This window comes from Pangasianodon hypophthalmus, chromosome 2, assembly GCF_027358585.1.
Source record: "Pangasianodon hypophthalmus isolate fPanHyp1 chromosome 2, fPanHyp1.pri, whole genome shotgun sequence".
Lineage (NCBI taxonomy): Eukaryota > Metazoa > Chordata > Actinopteri > Siluriformes > Pangasiidae > Pangasianodon > Pangasianodon hypophthalmus.
Genome location: NC_069711.1, coordinates 15,702,974 through 15,716,642, shown reverse-complemented (window position 1 = coordinate 15,716,642; position 13,669 = coordinate 15,702,974). Strand labels below are relative to the sequence as shown.

Here is a 13,669-nt window from a genome sequence, read left to right as displayed (position 1 = left end):
CATGAGGTGGGAATATGGATCTGACACCAGTCTATCGCAGGGCACCGTGCACACACACACACCTTCACACCTAGGGGCAATTTACTGTAGCCAGTCCACCTTCTGGTATGTTTTGGGAGGTGGGGGGAAACTGGAGCACCTGGAGGAAACCCACATGGACACAGGGACAATATGCGAAGCTTCACAAACAATAAAGAACAAATCGGGAAGCCTGGAGTGTGAACCTGCAGCATTACCTGCTGCACTATCGTGCCCTCCTTAAGTAATATTATTTTCAATTTAATCACTGCTAGACCATGTTAAGGGGGAAGTGGGAAGTCAGAATTATGTCATTCTCTATGCATTCAAGCTACAAAGTGGGAAACAGCGATAATCTAGCCAGCTTATGTTAGTGATATGAGTGATGTATTACCTCCTCAAAACAGCGAACTGTATAGTCAGTGTCATAGATTTAACAAACTAATGTGTCTCTCTGTTGACTGTTCTAAAGAAAATACTAGTATATACTGTATAACTCATTTAAAAGTATTGCTTATTTGTTTACTGTTGATGCTGTGAGCGGCCATGTTGATTTGATGTCATGAGCTGAACTCGGGGTTTATCAGACCTCCCCGACTAGGAATTCCAAGTTTTCTTTGTTTTGTTTTTTTTTTTTCCCAAGTCAGACATTGCAAATTTTGAGTCGAATTTAGTTGAACGCAGTATAAGCTTAACTGATAAAGATGCAGTTCAAATTACGGTTAATAATAAAAGTTGACAGTGCAATAAACAATATTATGAATTTAAAAAAAAAAAAAGCTACCTCAACTAATTCTGACATCTGACCATGAAGACAAGTATTGATGAATGGGTCTAATTTTTTTGTTCATTTTCCCAATCAATTCCAATAATAAAGTTGTCTATGTTGAACAAAAGATATTTACTTATCATTTGAAATATCGAAAGAATGTATATAAACTTCACACATTTATAGCTTACATATTACATAAGAGTAACAATGTTATAAATAAACATACATTAAATATGTAACCTTTTATTAGTACAGCCAAAACCCAAGAGATAATAATGCATAATTAATTTAATTGTCTAGATTACCTAGATAACCATATAAAGCTAGATCTAAATCAGCTAAAGAAAAAAGAACAAACAAAAATGCGAGAAATACATTTGCATAAAGTATTCACTAATCACAAAAAGAGAACACTTAATTGTGGTATGCAGGAAAAAAAAAATCTGCAGATGCTGTAGGGACCAATGCTGTCCTCACTTCTGTATTTGAATTGTTTGTTGTCTAAACTTTAGCTTTCTGTTTCCAAGCTCTAACTGTCAGCGCACCGCTGTTCCCCAAGGACGAAGTCACTGACATGGGGTCTACGTCTGCTGGAAACTGCCATTTGTGTGAAAATGTGTCCACGATTGTCCCGTCTGATTCCAACTAGTTCCCAGAGACAAGTGATTTAGAAAAAACAGAACACAAGACAGTGAATGGTGCACAGGTCAGGAAGTACTCCCAAACACTGACCTTAAACACAGCACACGGTTCCATCAGGGGTTTATACACAACTGAAGTGCAGATGCCGTACTATAGATATATTTACTTACCTTCTCAGCAGAAATGTGGATGAGGTTATTCGAAGAGGTAATGATCACTTGCTCTGGTGAGAACGCACTTAGATCCACGGTGAATGTGTACATGTCTCCTACGGCACACACCTTCCCCTTTAACACAAAGATATGAGCAAACTTTGGCTATTCAAGAGAAAATTAATAAAACTGTGATTTGTAATAGGCTAACCTGCTTATAACAGGATGTGCTATTAAAGGAAAATCATCAGCATTGGGATGATGTGATGTCATTAACATCTCAAAGTTGATTATTTTTCAATAGCAGCATGTTCTGAAGTGTGTTATTCGTCTTATACCACAGCAATTAATTCATTTTAATTACCAGACACGTCATGCTCTTGAACTGCAGGATTTATACTTATATTAATGTTGTGGAACATCCATCAGACAAGTTAGTTCCTGTTATTACGTACAGTCATGGGAAAAAGAAAGTACACCCTCCTTCAATTCTATGTTTTTATTTATCAGGGGCCAAATAACAATTGTGTGGTCCTCACCAACTTCTATTAAAAAAAAAAAAATAATAATAACCTCAGGCAACAAAAAAAAAAACACAACATATGTAGTCATTTTTCCCCAAAAAGTAAACCAACATTCAGAAACCTGGTGTCCACCACACAAGTGAATTAGCTGTTACTATAGAAACAATAACGTATTAGAATGAGCGCAGAAATATAAACCTGTGATTTGAATTACAGCCGGCACTACTGTCCGAGCTTCTGCTATAAATAATTAATCACCACCTTCTAACCAATCAGAACAGAGAATTCAGCAGCTCTGCTGTGTAAAATACATTAATAACTTTACTAGACATAAGGCTGGATTCATTACTGACCCTCTACACGCATCTGAGGTTTCTAGTAGCCTGAGAGGATTTAGAAATTTTGGATGAATGGCAAAATCAGTGTTACAAATCCAGTCACTTCGAATTAGTAATGTAAGATGTATGTTATTTAGTTTTTACTGTTAAGATCAGCAAAACTGAAATACTTTCTCTAGACACTGCAATATGTAATCATAGTGAGAAAAGTCTCCTGAACTCACCTTTGATTCTTTGCTTGACATGATGTTTCTGGATAGAAAGTACAGGTTTTGCCTTATACTTTACACAAAAAATCTGAAAAGCAGTTCAATTGCCTCACATTCTAGACTATAGTAGTGTTTTCACTCTTTTACTGCCTGAGTGAGTGAGTGAGTGAGTTATATTATGGGCTGTGGCTGATTTGGTTGTGGGTTTATATGGCTGAGGTTCATATCATGTCCATGTGTAGTATTTATCATGTAGGAGAGAAAATGAACTTAAGTAACTAATAATATCCAGCTGCTCCAGCTGTATCTGTCCCTTGAGTTTGTGTAGTCAGTTTGGGAGTGATACATGGTGCACTAATCACAAAGAGGGCATTACTGAAATTACTGAGTTAAGCTATAGGCCTAATTTCTGAATGTGTTCAGGATAGCAACACAGCATAAATACAATTGTGCAATAGCTAGAGAATGAATATGATGTGACATGACTAAAGTTTTCACAAGTGTTATTTATCACACCAGCTCTAATTAAGCATTACTCTGGGCTTGTTTCGTAAACCGAATGGAATGGTCAGTGTACTAGAGAGATGTGTCATTTCTAAAGTGGATTATGCAAGAGCTTTTATTCTGAAGGTATGTTTTAGTGTTGCAACCATTTTGTATGTTGTCACTATGGTTGTTTACGAAATGGCATACTAGGCATACCACTAATATGAAACCATAAAAGAAGTATATAGTATGCAGTACATCAAAGATACCCCGATGATGTACTGCTCGGGTCGAATGTCCTACTTTGTGCTGGACTGCACACTACAAAGCAATGTGGTTTCTTCATTTTCAAAATAAAAGCCAGGAAGAAGTACGAAGGCAACGGCAGCAGCATCAAAATGTTATAGGTAACCAAAAAATTAATTTCAGATTTTTTTTTTTTTTTTACACTAACTGACTACTGTTAGTGACAGCTAAATAGCTTTCTACCTTTTTTATTTGTTGTGTTTATCAGTTATCAATTCTAAACTGGCTATGAGGCTTATAGATGTCTTACATCTAAACAAATGTTTATTTGTCCAGAAAAACAGTCATCACTTTCAAACATATTATCCTCAGTAGGACGTGCAGACATGAATTTTGTCCTGTGGTGATTTATGTCTATGTCATCTGAAGTGGAACTTTTTGCACGATAACCAATGTATATAAGGGTGGATGGCATAACAGGGATTCAAAAGAGAAGCCAAAATGTCTCTGAAGTCCTCTAATGGCGGGCTGCAATACAATTTTTAACCTCGCCCATTCCCATGTTAGTGAACGGAGAAGGAGCCAAACTTACATTTTAAGTTACATCTTCAGGAACTATATTAGGGTATAGTGTTCTGTCATTTTTACAAGTTCAGTTTATGATAAATGCATCTTCTAGGAGTTATTTGATGATAAATAAAGTCGAATCTCATTAACGCACATGCACTTACCTGAAGCTCTTGGCATTCTGTAGCAAAGCCATGTCTTGTACTGATGTAAACTGTTCTAACAGACCCTCAGTGGGGAGTTCTTTGCAGTTTTTCTGATATGTTGCTCATTTTGATGTCTAAGCTATCTTGTTGTATTGATATTATAACTAGACAAGCAACTTGAATGAACAAAGTGATTAGCCAGGGTCAGCTAGCTCATACTCAAGTTCCTTCTAACACAACAAAAGCACTATACAAATAAAACTGAATTGAATTGTTTTGATTTGAATGGGTGGGCGAGACTGTCCACTGTCCAACCGGCCAAATCTATTGCGACTCTGGCTCCAATTTTCATCTACTGCACAAACTGAGTCAATATGGCAACTTTAAATTTGACCAAAAGGCTTCATAGCCACACAATGTGAATAAATGGCGTTCTGTTCTCCACTTATATATACAGTCATTGGTGAAGGCATACAAATGGATCTCGGAATGGCATGAAACAATCTAAAACAGTTTTTACAGGTTAGATTCAATAAACACATTTTCCATATCTTATCCTTGATATCTTCACATCAAGCATGATATTGCTGTGTGGCAAACAAAAGTGGAAAACAAAGCTGATTTACAAGTCACAAACCAACACTGACTTAATAATAATAATAATTGTGAGTTTATCGGGTACAATTATCAATTATGCTTAATTTTAGGTATACAGTTACTGACTAATGGTGCCATGGTGGCACAGTGGTAGTATTGCTGGTTCAATCCTGAGCCCAGATTACTGTCTGTGTGGAGTTTCGCATGTTCTCTCCATGTTTGCATGGGTTTCCTCCAGGTTCTCTGGTTTCTTCCCACCTCCCAAAAACATGCCAGTACGTGGAATAGTTACACTAAATCGCACCTAGGTGTGAATGTATATGTGCACAGTGCTCTCTGATAGACTGGCAGTGTTCTTGGGAGAAGCTCAAGACCTGATCCTAACCAGAATTAGTTGGTTACTGAAGATGTATGAATGAATTACTGACTGTAGCCCATCTGTTGCTGTGAATCGTTTACCAGACCCCTCTACCGTCAGTGGAAAAGGACCACAATAGGACCACCACGGAATAGATATTATTTTGGAGGTGGCATACTTAGGACAGTGTCGTGGCAAATACTTCTGCAAATCAGAATAAGAAAAATGAGTTACAAAGACAAGGAGTTCTGGATGCCAAAAATCTATAGACTTTATTGAATCAAACAACAAAGCCGAGATGGTCTGCAGAGCATCTGATTTACATAATCGTGGCCCATGCTTTTATACAATTCTTAAACAATGATCTCATCGGATGGAGTTTTCTCTTCTTTCTCTTAATCACACACCTGCCTCTTGCCCCAATTATTTCACTTTCCCCTTATCTCAGTTTTATCTGTGGTGAGAGTTCAGTCAGTTTATGTTTTCAAAAACAACATTAGCCTTCACCTTAAAAAAACACCACCTACAAGGTCACACCAGTCCGTTCTCACAGAAACATCTCTGCAGGATCACAGGCTCAAAGTCACCCTTCCAAATGCACCAGAAATGGTATAGTGTAGTGTATAAATAAAGCTCTGAGAGTTAATACGTGAGGTGATTAAAGGTCACTTTTCAATACTGTTGCATGGATACTGATATAATACTGATTAACAAATGATATTGATATAGATAACAGGAAATTCCTCCAGAACAGCACTGACACTAACACTGACACTGGGTCTATTGAGTCTGTTATAATACACTATATGGCCAAAAAATGTTTGTTGACACCTGACCATCACACCAATATGTGGTTCTTCCCCAAACTGTTGCCACAAAGTTGGAAGCACACAACTGTCTAGAATGTCTTTGTGTGCTGTAGATTTACAATATCTTTTCACTGGAACTAAGAGTCCCAAAAATGTTCCAGTATGACAATGCTCCTGTGCACAAAGTGATCTGCATGAATACGTGGTTTGCCAAGGCTGGAGTGCACAGAACCCTGACCTCAACTCCACTGAACACAACTGGAACACCGACTGCACACCAGACCTCCCTACTGACCTCACTAATGCTCTTGTGGCTGAATGAGCACAAATCCCCACAGCCACACTGCAAAATCTAGTGGAAAGCCTTCTCAGAAGAGTGGAGGTTATTATAAGAGCTAAGTGGGACTAAATCTGGAATGGGATGTTCAAAAAGCACATAGTGGCAGTGGTAGGTCAGTGGTTAAGATGTTGGCTTACTGATTGGAAGGTTGTGCATTCAAATCCCAGTACTGCCAAGCTGCCACTGCTGGGAGCTTGAGCAAACTCAACTGCTCAGTTGTATAAATGAGATAAATGTAAGTTGCTCTGGATAAGGTTGTTGAAAATGTAAATAATGGTGTGATGGTCAGGTGTCCACAAACTTTTGTCCATACAGCGTATATTCTAGGTATTATTTAGTTCATCTTTTGTATTGTCTTTATCCTGCTCAGTGTCACAGTGGATCCAGAGCCTATCCTGGGAACACTGGGTGTGAGGCGGGAATACGCCCTGGATGGGACACCAGTCCATCACAGGGCACCGTCCACACACACATCCACACACACATTCACACCTGGGGCAGTTTATTATAGCTGATCCACCATCTGGCATGTTTTTGGGAGGTGGGAGGAAACCAGAGAACCTGGAGGAAACACACAAGCATAGAACAGGGAGCCTGTGGCTACGCACTGTGCCACATATCTATCATCATATACTGTACATACAATACATATAATACATACTACATAATACATTCATATCTTATAAAGTATAATACATAGTAAATTATGGACTATAAAATTAAACTATATTATTATATTTCTATTGCCAATCCAGAACAGTATGGAACAAATAATTTTTTTTACTACCTGTATTTACATCCTGTTCCTAAGATCTAAAAACAAGGAATAATGTGTTTTTTGGGTACAGTCACTGTGAAAATATTCAGCACAAAAATAAAGCAGTCTCACGCAATTCTGATGTAACTATACCAAATGATTCTTGTGGATAGTGCGCACTACCAGGAGAAACAGTATGCATGTGTTAATACAGCGCAGGCCCTGGACTGCATACTAAAGACATTCTCACGCACTGTGTAGTACTGTAGTATGCGCCTTGCCACCTACCTCACGCTCAGACCACTTCCGGTACCGAGTTCACAGGCTTGTACGGCGGGCTTTTATTTAGATTATGAAATATATAGGTTAGGGCGCTTTATTTTCTCCAGAACGTAACCGGGCAGTAGTTGTAAATAAATCCCAAACAGGCGCTGGTCTGTTGGCGTTGGTGGTGAGAGGAAAGCCTGCGCCTGGCCAGGCATAAAGCGAGCGCGGCATCATGAAGCTAACAGACAATGTGCTGCGGAGTTTCAGGGTCGCGAAGGTTTTCCGAGAGAATTCGGACAAAATCAACTGCTTTGACTTCAGTTCAAATGGCGAGACGGTGATATCGAGTAGCGACGACGACTCTATCGTCTTATATGACTGCCAGGAGGGGAAGTGAGTGAACAGCGTTTTGTTATTAATTATGAGCAGCTTTGAGGCCTGGCTGTATGAAAAGCCTCGGGCTCGAGTAGTTCTCACTACCCGCCCCCGCTAGCTCATAGCTAACCTACAGCTAGCAGGCGAGGGGTAGGGAGAAAAAGCGATAACAATATATTGTAGGTTCAGTTTAATCTGGTTTCTGTGCAAAAGACTGTCGCCTTTGATAGGGGTTTTATTATTTTTAATAACATTGCCAGTTAAATTGTTAATAATCAGAGCTAATAGTCAGCAGACAGGGGCTCATAAGGCGCCTCGTTTGGAAAACTGGTCCTTTACAGTAGCGTCTGCGATTAATATCGACTTCATTCCCGAGGTTGAATATGCGTTAATGGCCTGTAATAGAAACACAATTAGGGTTTTTTTGTTTGTTTGTTTGTTTTGTTTTTTTGCTTGCAGTTATTTCTCAGTGAATTTAAATACCACATTTTAAAATTTATTTATTTAAGACAAGGAGCTACAGGTGAATAGGGTCATTTTTTAATCTGTAGATTTCACAATCAGTCTTTTTCCAGGACTGTGCAATTTATTTAAGCAAATGAGGCTTCATTAAGTCAAATATGTGTACATTTGCATACTTTATAAATCCAAAAATCAAGTCTTTTGCTGATGTTATGATTAAATTTATTCAAGGTTCATTTTACTGTGAAGACACACTTCAGAGAAAGACTTTTACAGAATTTGGACATTGACATATTTATCATTTAATCAAGACAATAACATGTATTGTTATAAAAAAAATTGTTTATTTTTTTTTTAAATACTATGTTTTTAAGTAAAAAAAAATCTCTGAGAATGAACAGAGAAACTGAATTTTTATACTAGTATATAGAAGAAAATTTTTAGTATATGCTAGTGTATATATAAAAAAAAATATTGTACTAGTACATGTGTTTTCTAAAGGAAATATTATTTATATATAAAAATATAAATAAAATTAGTGTGGGGGGTGTCTGTCTTAATGACACGCAAGTTGATGTTTAGCAGGAAACAGGTTTTTCAGTGATATAAGACATGATGTGATTTTCCAAGTGGGCAGAACTTCCACCTTCTTCTATGATTCAGGTTTATGCAGTGGTTGTAAGTGGACAAAACCAGTGAAATATACATTACTGCTGAGATTTGGCGGTTATATTACTGCAGTTTAAGAGTAGACATGTTATACATGCAGTTTATCTGAAAATCTGCAAAATTGACAAATCGTTGTTTCTGCCTGTAGCGTCATCCCTTAAATGCAACAGAGACCAAGTTACAAAAAAGTTGAAAACAGGAAAAAGAATGATAGAAATACAGTATATAAGCAAATATAAATGTGTGTAACTACCTAAGGTCAAAATATCATCATTGTACTAACATTATACATTTTAACAGTCCTTAAGCTTTTCTTACTTAGTTATTTACCAATTTACAGGTTCTTATTAGTGAAGCAGACTCTACTAGAAAGTGAACATTTTGCAGTTATCATAAAAACATAATATTCACAATGTATTTTATCTGTGTAAAGGCCACTATGGACTAGGCAAGTCTGTGCAATTAAACCTTCTTTGCTTTCCCCACCTTCTTTTGTTGTAACACAGACCCAAGCGAACTCTCTACAGTAAAAAGTATGGCGTGGACCTCATCAGATACACACACGCCGCCAATACAGTCGTCTACAGCTCCAACAAGATTGATGGTAAGCTTATTTCATTAAAGCCAAATACATTCCAGTGGACTTTGTAGCTGTGGTATTATAATCTGACTTATAATAATGGGCAATGTGATAAAAATGCAGTTATACTTTAAAAAAAAAAAAAAAAAAAAAAAAAAGGTTTCTATGCTACACAATCTGTGTTGAGAGATTTATTTTTAGCTTGCATTAAAATTGGAAGACACAGACCTCACAATGTGAATATGAATATGTATAAACCCACTGATTTCTTGTATTAAAAATGAGAAAAATGTTTAATGTTCAATCAGGTGATTGTTACTCTGAGTAATATCTGGTGTTATTCAGTGTTTTAGAATTACTATGAATAACAATGATGCTGAAAAGTGTGATATAATTTATCACAATAACGATATTATATTATCGATATTATATTATCACAATGCTCATTTTTCATTCAGGGATGCCTGGCTGTGCCCACTCTGGCTTGAGGTAGTTGTTTGTACAGTTTGAGGGTCTGTGATTCTGCCCTTTCAAGGAGCTAACTGTACAGACTACTGCCTTGCCCAGGGTGGTGCTCGCTCGTCTCGGACCCTTACCTGGACATCTGCACCAACAGAAGTGCTCATAGTAGTTATTTTGATTTGTTTTTAATTAAGTTCCATAACTAGTAATATTGCTTGGTGTGACCTGATAATGATAAAATGATAAATGCTGTCAAAATATATAAATATTTATAGCAGTATAAAAGTCTCTGTATCTTTTATGGGCTTTCGCACGATTGGCAGCTGTGTCGGGAGTAAATTTTCTAGTTCTGACCCTCTTCACTTTTGCTGTGTTATTACAGATACTATACGGTACTTGTCTCTTCATGACAATAAGTACATTCGTTATTTTCCTGGGCACAACAAGAGGTAAGGACTCGTCATATGTTGCTTATGCAGCAGTTATTGTGAACTATCTACATTTGGACTGACATCCTAGTTTTCTGCGTTATATTTGTTTTCATGCTTGCTGATTTTATGGCTTTTGTCTCAAATTAACCAGGGTTGTTGCTCTGTCCATGTCTCCTGTTGATGACACATTCATCTCTGGCTCCTTGGATAAAACAATCCGGCTATGGGATCTTCGCTCTCCCAATTGTCAGGTAAGCAATATGCTGGCTGTTTGCTTTTGCTGTTGTCAGATTTTCTGTTTAGGCTTCATATCAGTCTGGAGCTTGATCTGAATCCTCTCTTGTCACAGGGTCTAATGCATCTGCAGGGGAAGCCAGTGTGTTCGTTTGATCCTGAGGGTCTTATATTTGCTGCAGGAGTCAATTCAGAGATGGTCAAACTCTACGACTTGCGCTCATTTGACAAAGTAAGAGAGACTAGCGTAAAATCCACTTTCTGGAATTTTGACAAGCCATGTTAGATGTTTATAGTGCGTAACTTTTTAGATAACCTATTTGCCAATGGAAAATGTAATTACACACAAGGACAGGCATGTTCAGTTATATATTTAGCCATGTGAAGAGTTATTAAATATCCACTCTTACATTTATTTAAACATAAACTCAGTGCTGGGGCCATCAGCTCCATGTTCTCAGATGTTTGGTTGTAGCTTTTAGGAATTTGTGTAACAGTTAGTTCTGTGCAGTTCCGTTCTGCTCTTTAAGACAGTTTCATAGTCTCAATGTCCTCTTTTAGGGCCCGTTTGCTACATTTAAGCTGCAGTATGAGCGTTCATGTGAGTGGACCGGCCTCAAGTTCAGCAACGATGGCAAACTCATCCTGATCTCCAGCAACGGTGGAACACTCAGGCTGCTCGACGCTTTCAAAGGGGCTGTGCTACATTCATTTGCGGTGAGATTGCAGTGATGATATGTTTATGGATTCACTGAAGGCAATCCCTTCCAATGAGGAAAACAGGAAAAGCAATCAGTGGTTGCTCCACAATTTGGAGTGCGTATAAATTTATGCTGATTAGTTAAGTAAATGTTTCTGATCTTTGCAGCAGAAGAAATAAATAAATAAATATTTATACCTTCAAATGCATAAAAATTATTTATGTAGTTGGCTTAATTGCACTTAATTGTGAATCATTGCTTCTGTTAATGCTTACCATCACAAACACAAGCTATAAACTGTAGACTATGCTTATGGTGCATTTTTCAGTTCATAACATTTAAACAAAAAAAAGCTTGATTAATTAATTAAGATGTAAGCTAGCACTTTCACAAACGTGGGAGATTATCAGAAATACATAACTCATTTTTGAGTCTGGAATTAATGTGGAAAATGACTGGATCTCTCATCCAAATTACTTTAAATATATTTGTTGTTATATACACAAATACCTTTTCATATTTTTATGAAACATTTTGGAGTTCTATTACCTTTAAGTCTTTTAGTCCTTTTAAGTATTTTAGTCAGACTGCGTTGTACTGTTCTGCTCTGCAGGGCTACAACAACAGTAAAGGTGTGGTTCTGGAAGCCTCCTTCACCCCAGACTCTCAGTTTGTCATGATAGGTAAGTCCAAACCAAACTTTTACTGTTTGTAGTATTCACGAAGTCAAGGACATCTCAGCACTTACCCAGTTTGGAGAAATACATGAAGGCTGTGGTTTAAATGGTTTGTTGTCTAGGTTCGGAGGATGGGAAAATCCATGTATGGAATGCTGAGAGTGGAATGAAAGTAGCAGTGTTGGATGGGAAGCACACAGGGCCTGTCACCTGCCTGCAGTTTAACCCAAAATTCATGACCTTTGCCAGCGCCTGTTCTAACATGGTGAGATGCTGCTCTAGTGTACTAGATCACAACTTGAATTAGGTGTCTTTCTGATGTCCTTAATTTATACTTAATGTTCACTTCATCAGGAAAAAGTGAACATGCAGGTATGAGAACTAGTGTTTACCAAAGAAAGATTTCATGAACTTCAGATTTAGTGGTTTACATAATTTTAATGGGTTGTCTTAATGTTTGATTATTATTATTATTATTATTATTATTATTATTATAGTTGTAATAATAATAATAATAATAATAAGTCAAAAGTTTAATGACTATGGAACTACAGATAGCTTGTTTGTTCTGTAAACAAATGGATAATCCACTCACAGTGTAACATTGAAAAAGACATTTTGCCCTGAGCTAAAAGATGAGTATTCTTCCCATTTAAGGGTTACTCATTACCAGTATCTGTCATAAATACCCATTATTCGCTTTAAAATTATTTTAGAATTCAGCCATATAAAGGACACCCTTTCCTGTTGCTATTAATGTTGCATTAATAGTGAATATTAGGCTTAATGCCCTATGAAAACTGAAATATGCCATTTTCCCCCTAACCACTCCAGTCAGTTTAAATTACTGTGTTTCAACATCTCATTTCAATATTTGATGCAATTTCCATTGTTGTACTTTAGTGTTTTGTTTCTTGAATTCATTTATTTTAATATAGGAACCTTGCTCCAGGATCAGTAACTTACCTACTTAAAATAGATACGTTGTGTGTTGAACAAAGCGTTTGACTTGCTTCCACTTCCCCACCTCCACAGGCATTCTGGCTACCAACAATCGATGACTGATGAAGCTGTGCATTAAACAAGAATTTGAATTTGAATTTGACGGGTTGTTGTGATCCAGCAGATGGCAGCGTTTACATTGCCTCTGGATCTCTGGGACTGCTTTTTGTGGACTGTAAATAGGCTGACCATGAGGCCATGTTCTAATTTCTTTTTCATTTTATACCTGTATCATTAAATCATGTTCTTTTGTAAAGTGGTTTTTCTGTGATGTGCGTTCATTTATGATGCTCTTGTTTGCCCTCAGAAAAGGTCTTGAGTTAGTTTAGCATTTTGATTTATGTCAGAAATGAGTGCCACCTGAATATGTAGTTCATGCAGTCTGAAGAACTGTCTGTGGGACATGTGCTCAATAAATATTTATCTAGTTTAATGGTGAAAATGATCAGAATGTTGGTTTTGAAAAGTATATTCTATACCAGAATCAGCAACAGCTAAAAATTAATTGAATAAATGAGTTATAAGGATTAGTGTCACTTTTCTTTACCAAGTCTTGATCAAGAGAAATGACTATTATTAACTAGGAGTGAAACCATCAGATGATTTGGATCAAGGTAATGATTGAATTTAGGCAAGGCAAAAATCGTAAGTCAGTTATAATCGAGTCTAAATTGATTATCAAAAAGAAAGACAACTGGTATGTGTATGTATAAATAAATAAATAAATAAATTCTAATGTTTAAATAGGCCAGCAAAGTGATTTGCTCATAACTGATAGTTAAAATAGTCCTCCTCTACATCATAATTTGCGAATTAACGGTGGGCCTACCCTGGATTCTGAACAAAGT

The 13,669-nt window shown here is 37.1% G+C and overlaps 2 protein-coding genes across 2 annotated transcripts; one reads left to right on the top strand and one right to left on the bottom strand.

Annotated features, from left to right (window-relative positions):
* Window positions 1–52: 52 nt before the first annotated feature.
* LOC113534559 (heat shock protein beta-7) lies at window positions 53–2,846 on the bottom strand. The gene is made up of 3 exons (XM_026927452.3): window positions 2,671–2,846; window positions 1,603–1,719; window positions 53–1,435 (listed from the first exon to the last, which is right to left on the bottom strand). The coding sequence occupies exons 1-3, from the start codon at window positions 2,689–2,691 to the stop codon at window positions 1,292–1,294; spliced, it is 282 nt and encodes a 93-aa protein (XP_026783253.3). The 5' UTR covers window positions 2,692–2,846; the 3' UTR covers window positions 53–1,291.
* A 4,389-nt stretch (window positions 2,847–7,235) lies between these two features.
* Window positions 7,236–13,077, top strand: wdr82 (WD repeat domain 82). Its single transcript, XM_026920652.3, has 9 exons — window positions 7,236–7,621; window positions 9,241–9,338; window positions 10,159–10,225; window positions 10,359–10,458; window positions 10,557–10,673; window positions 11,003–11,158; window positions 11,756–11,825; window positions 11,942–12,084; window positions 12,855–13,077. The coding sequence occupies exons 1-9, from the start codon at window positions 7,461–7,463 to the stop codon at window positions 12,882–12,884; spliced, it is 942 nt and encodes a 313-aa protein (XP_026776453.1). The 5' UTR covers window positions 7,236–7,460; the 3' UTR covers window positions 12,885–13,077.
* The last annotated feature ends 592 nt before the right edge of the window (window positions 13,078–13,669 follow it).

Coding starts and splice junctions, on each gene's coding strand:
- LOC113534559 (XM_026927452.3), bottom strand. CDS start 2,691: ATGTCAAGCAAAGAATCAAAG. Junction 1,720..2,670: donor TGTCAAGCAAAGAATCAAAG/GTGAGTTCAGGA, acceptor TTTGTGTTAAAG/GGGAAGGTGTGTGCCGTAGG. Junction 1,436..1,602: donor TCCACATTTCTGCTGAGAAG/GTAAGTAAATAT, acceptor TCTGGGAACTAG/TTGGAATCAGACGGGACAAT.
- wdr82 (XM_026920652.3), top strand. CDS start 7,461: ATGAAGCTAACAGACAATGTGCTGCGGAGTTTCAGGGTCGCGAAGGTT. Junction 7,622..9,240: donor TATGACTGCCAGGAGGGGAA/GTGAGTGAACAG, acceptor GTTGTAACACAG/ACCCAAGCGAACTCTCTACA. Junction 10,674..11,002: donor ACTTGCGCTCATTTGACAAA/GTAAGAGAGACT, acceptor GTCCTCTTTTAG/GGCCCGTTTGCTACATTTAA.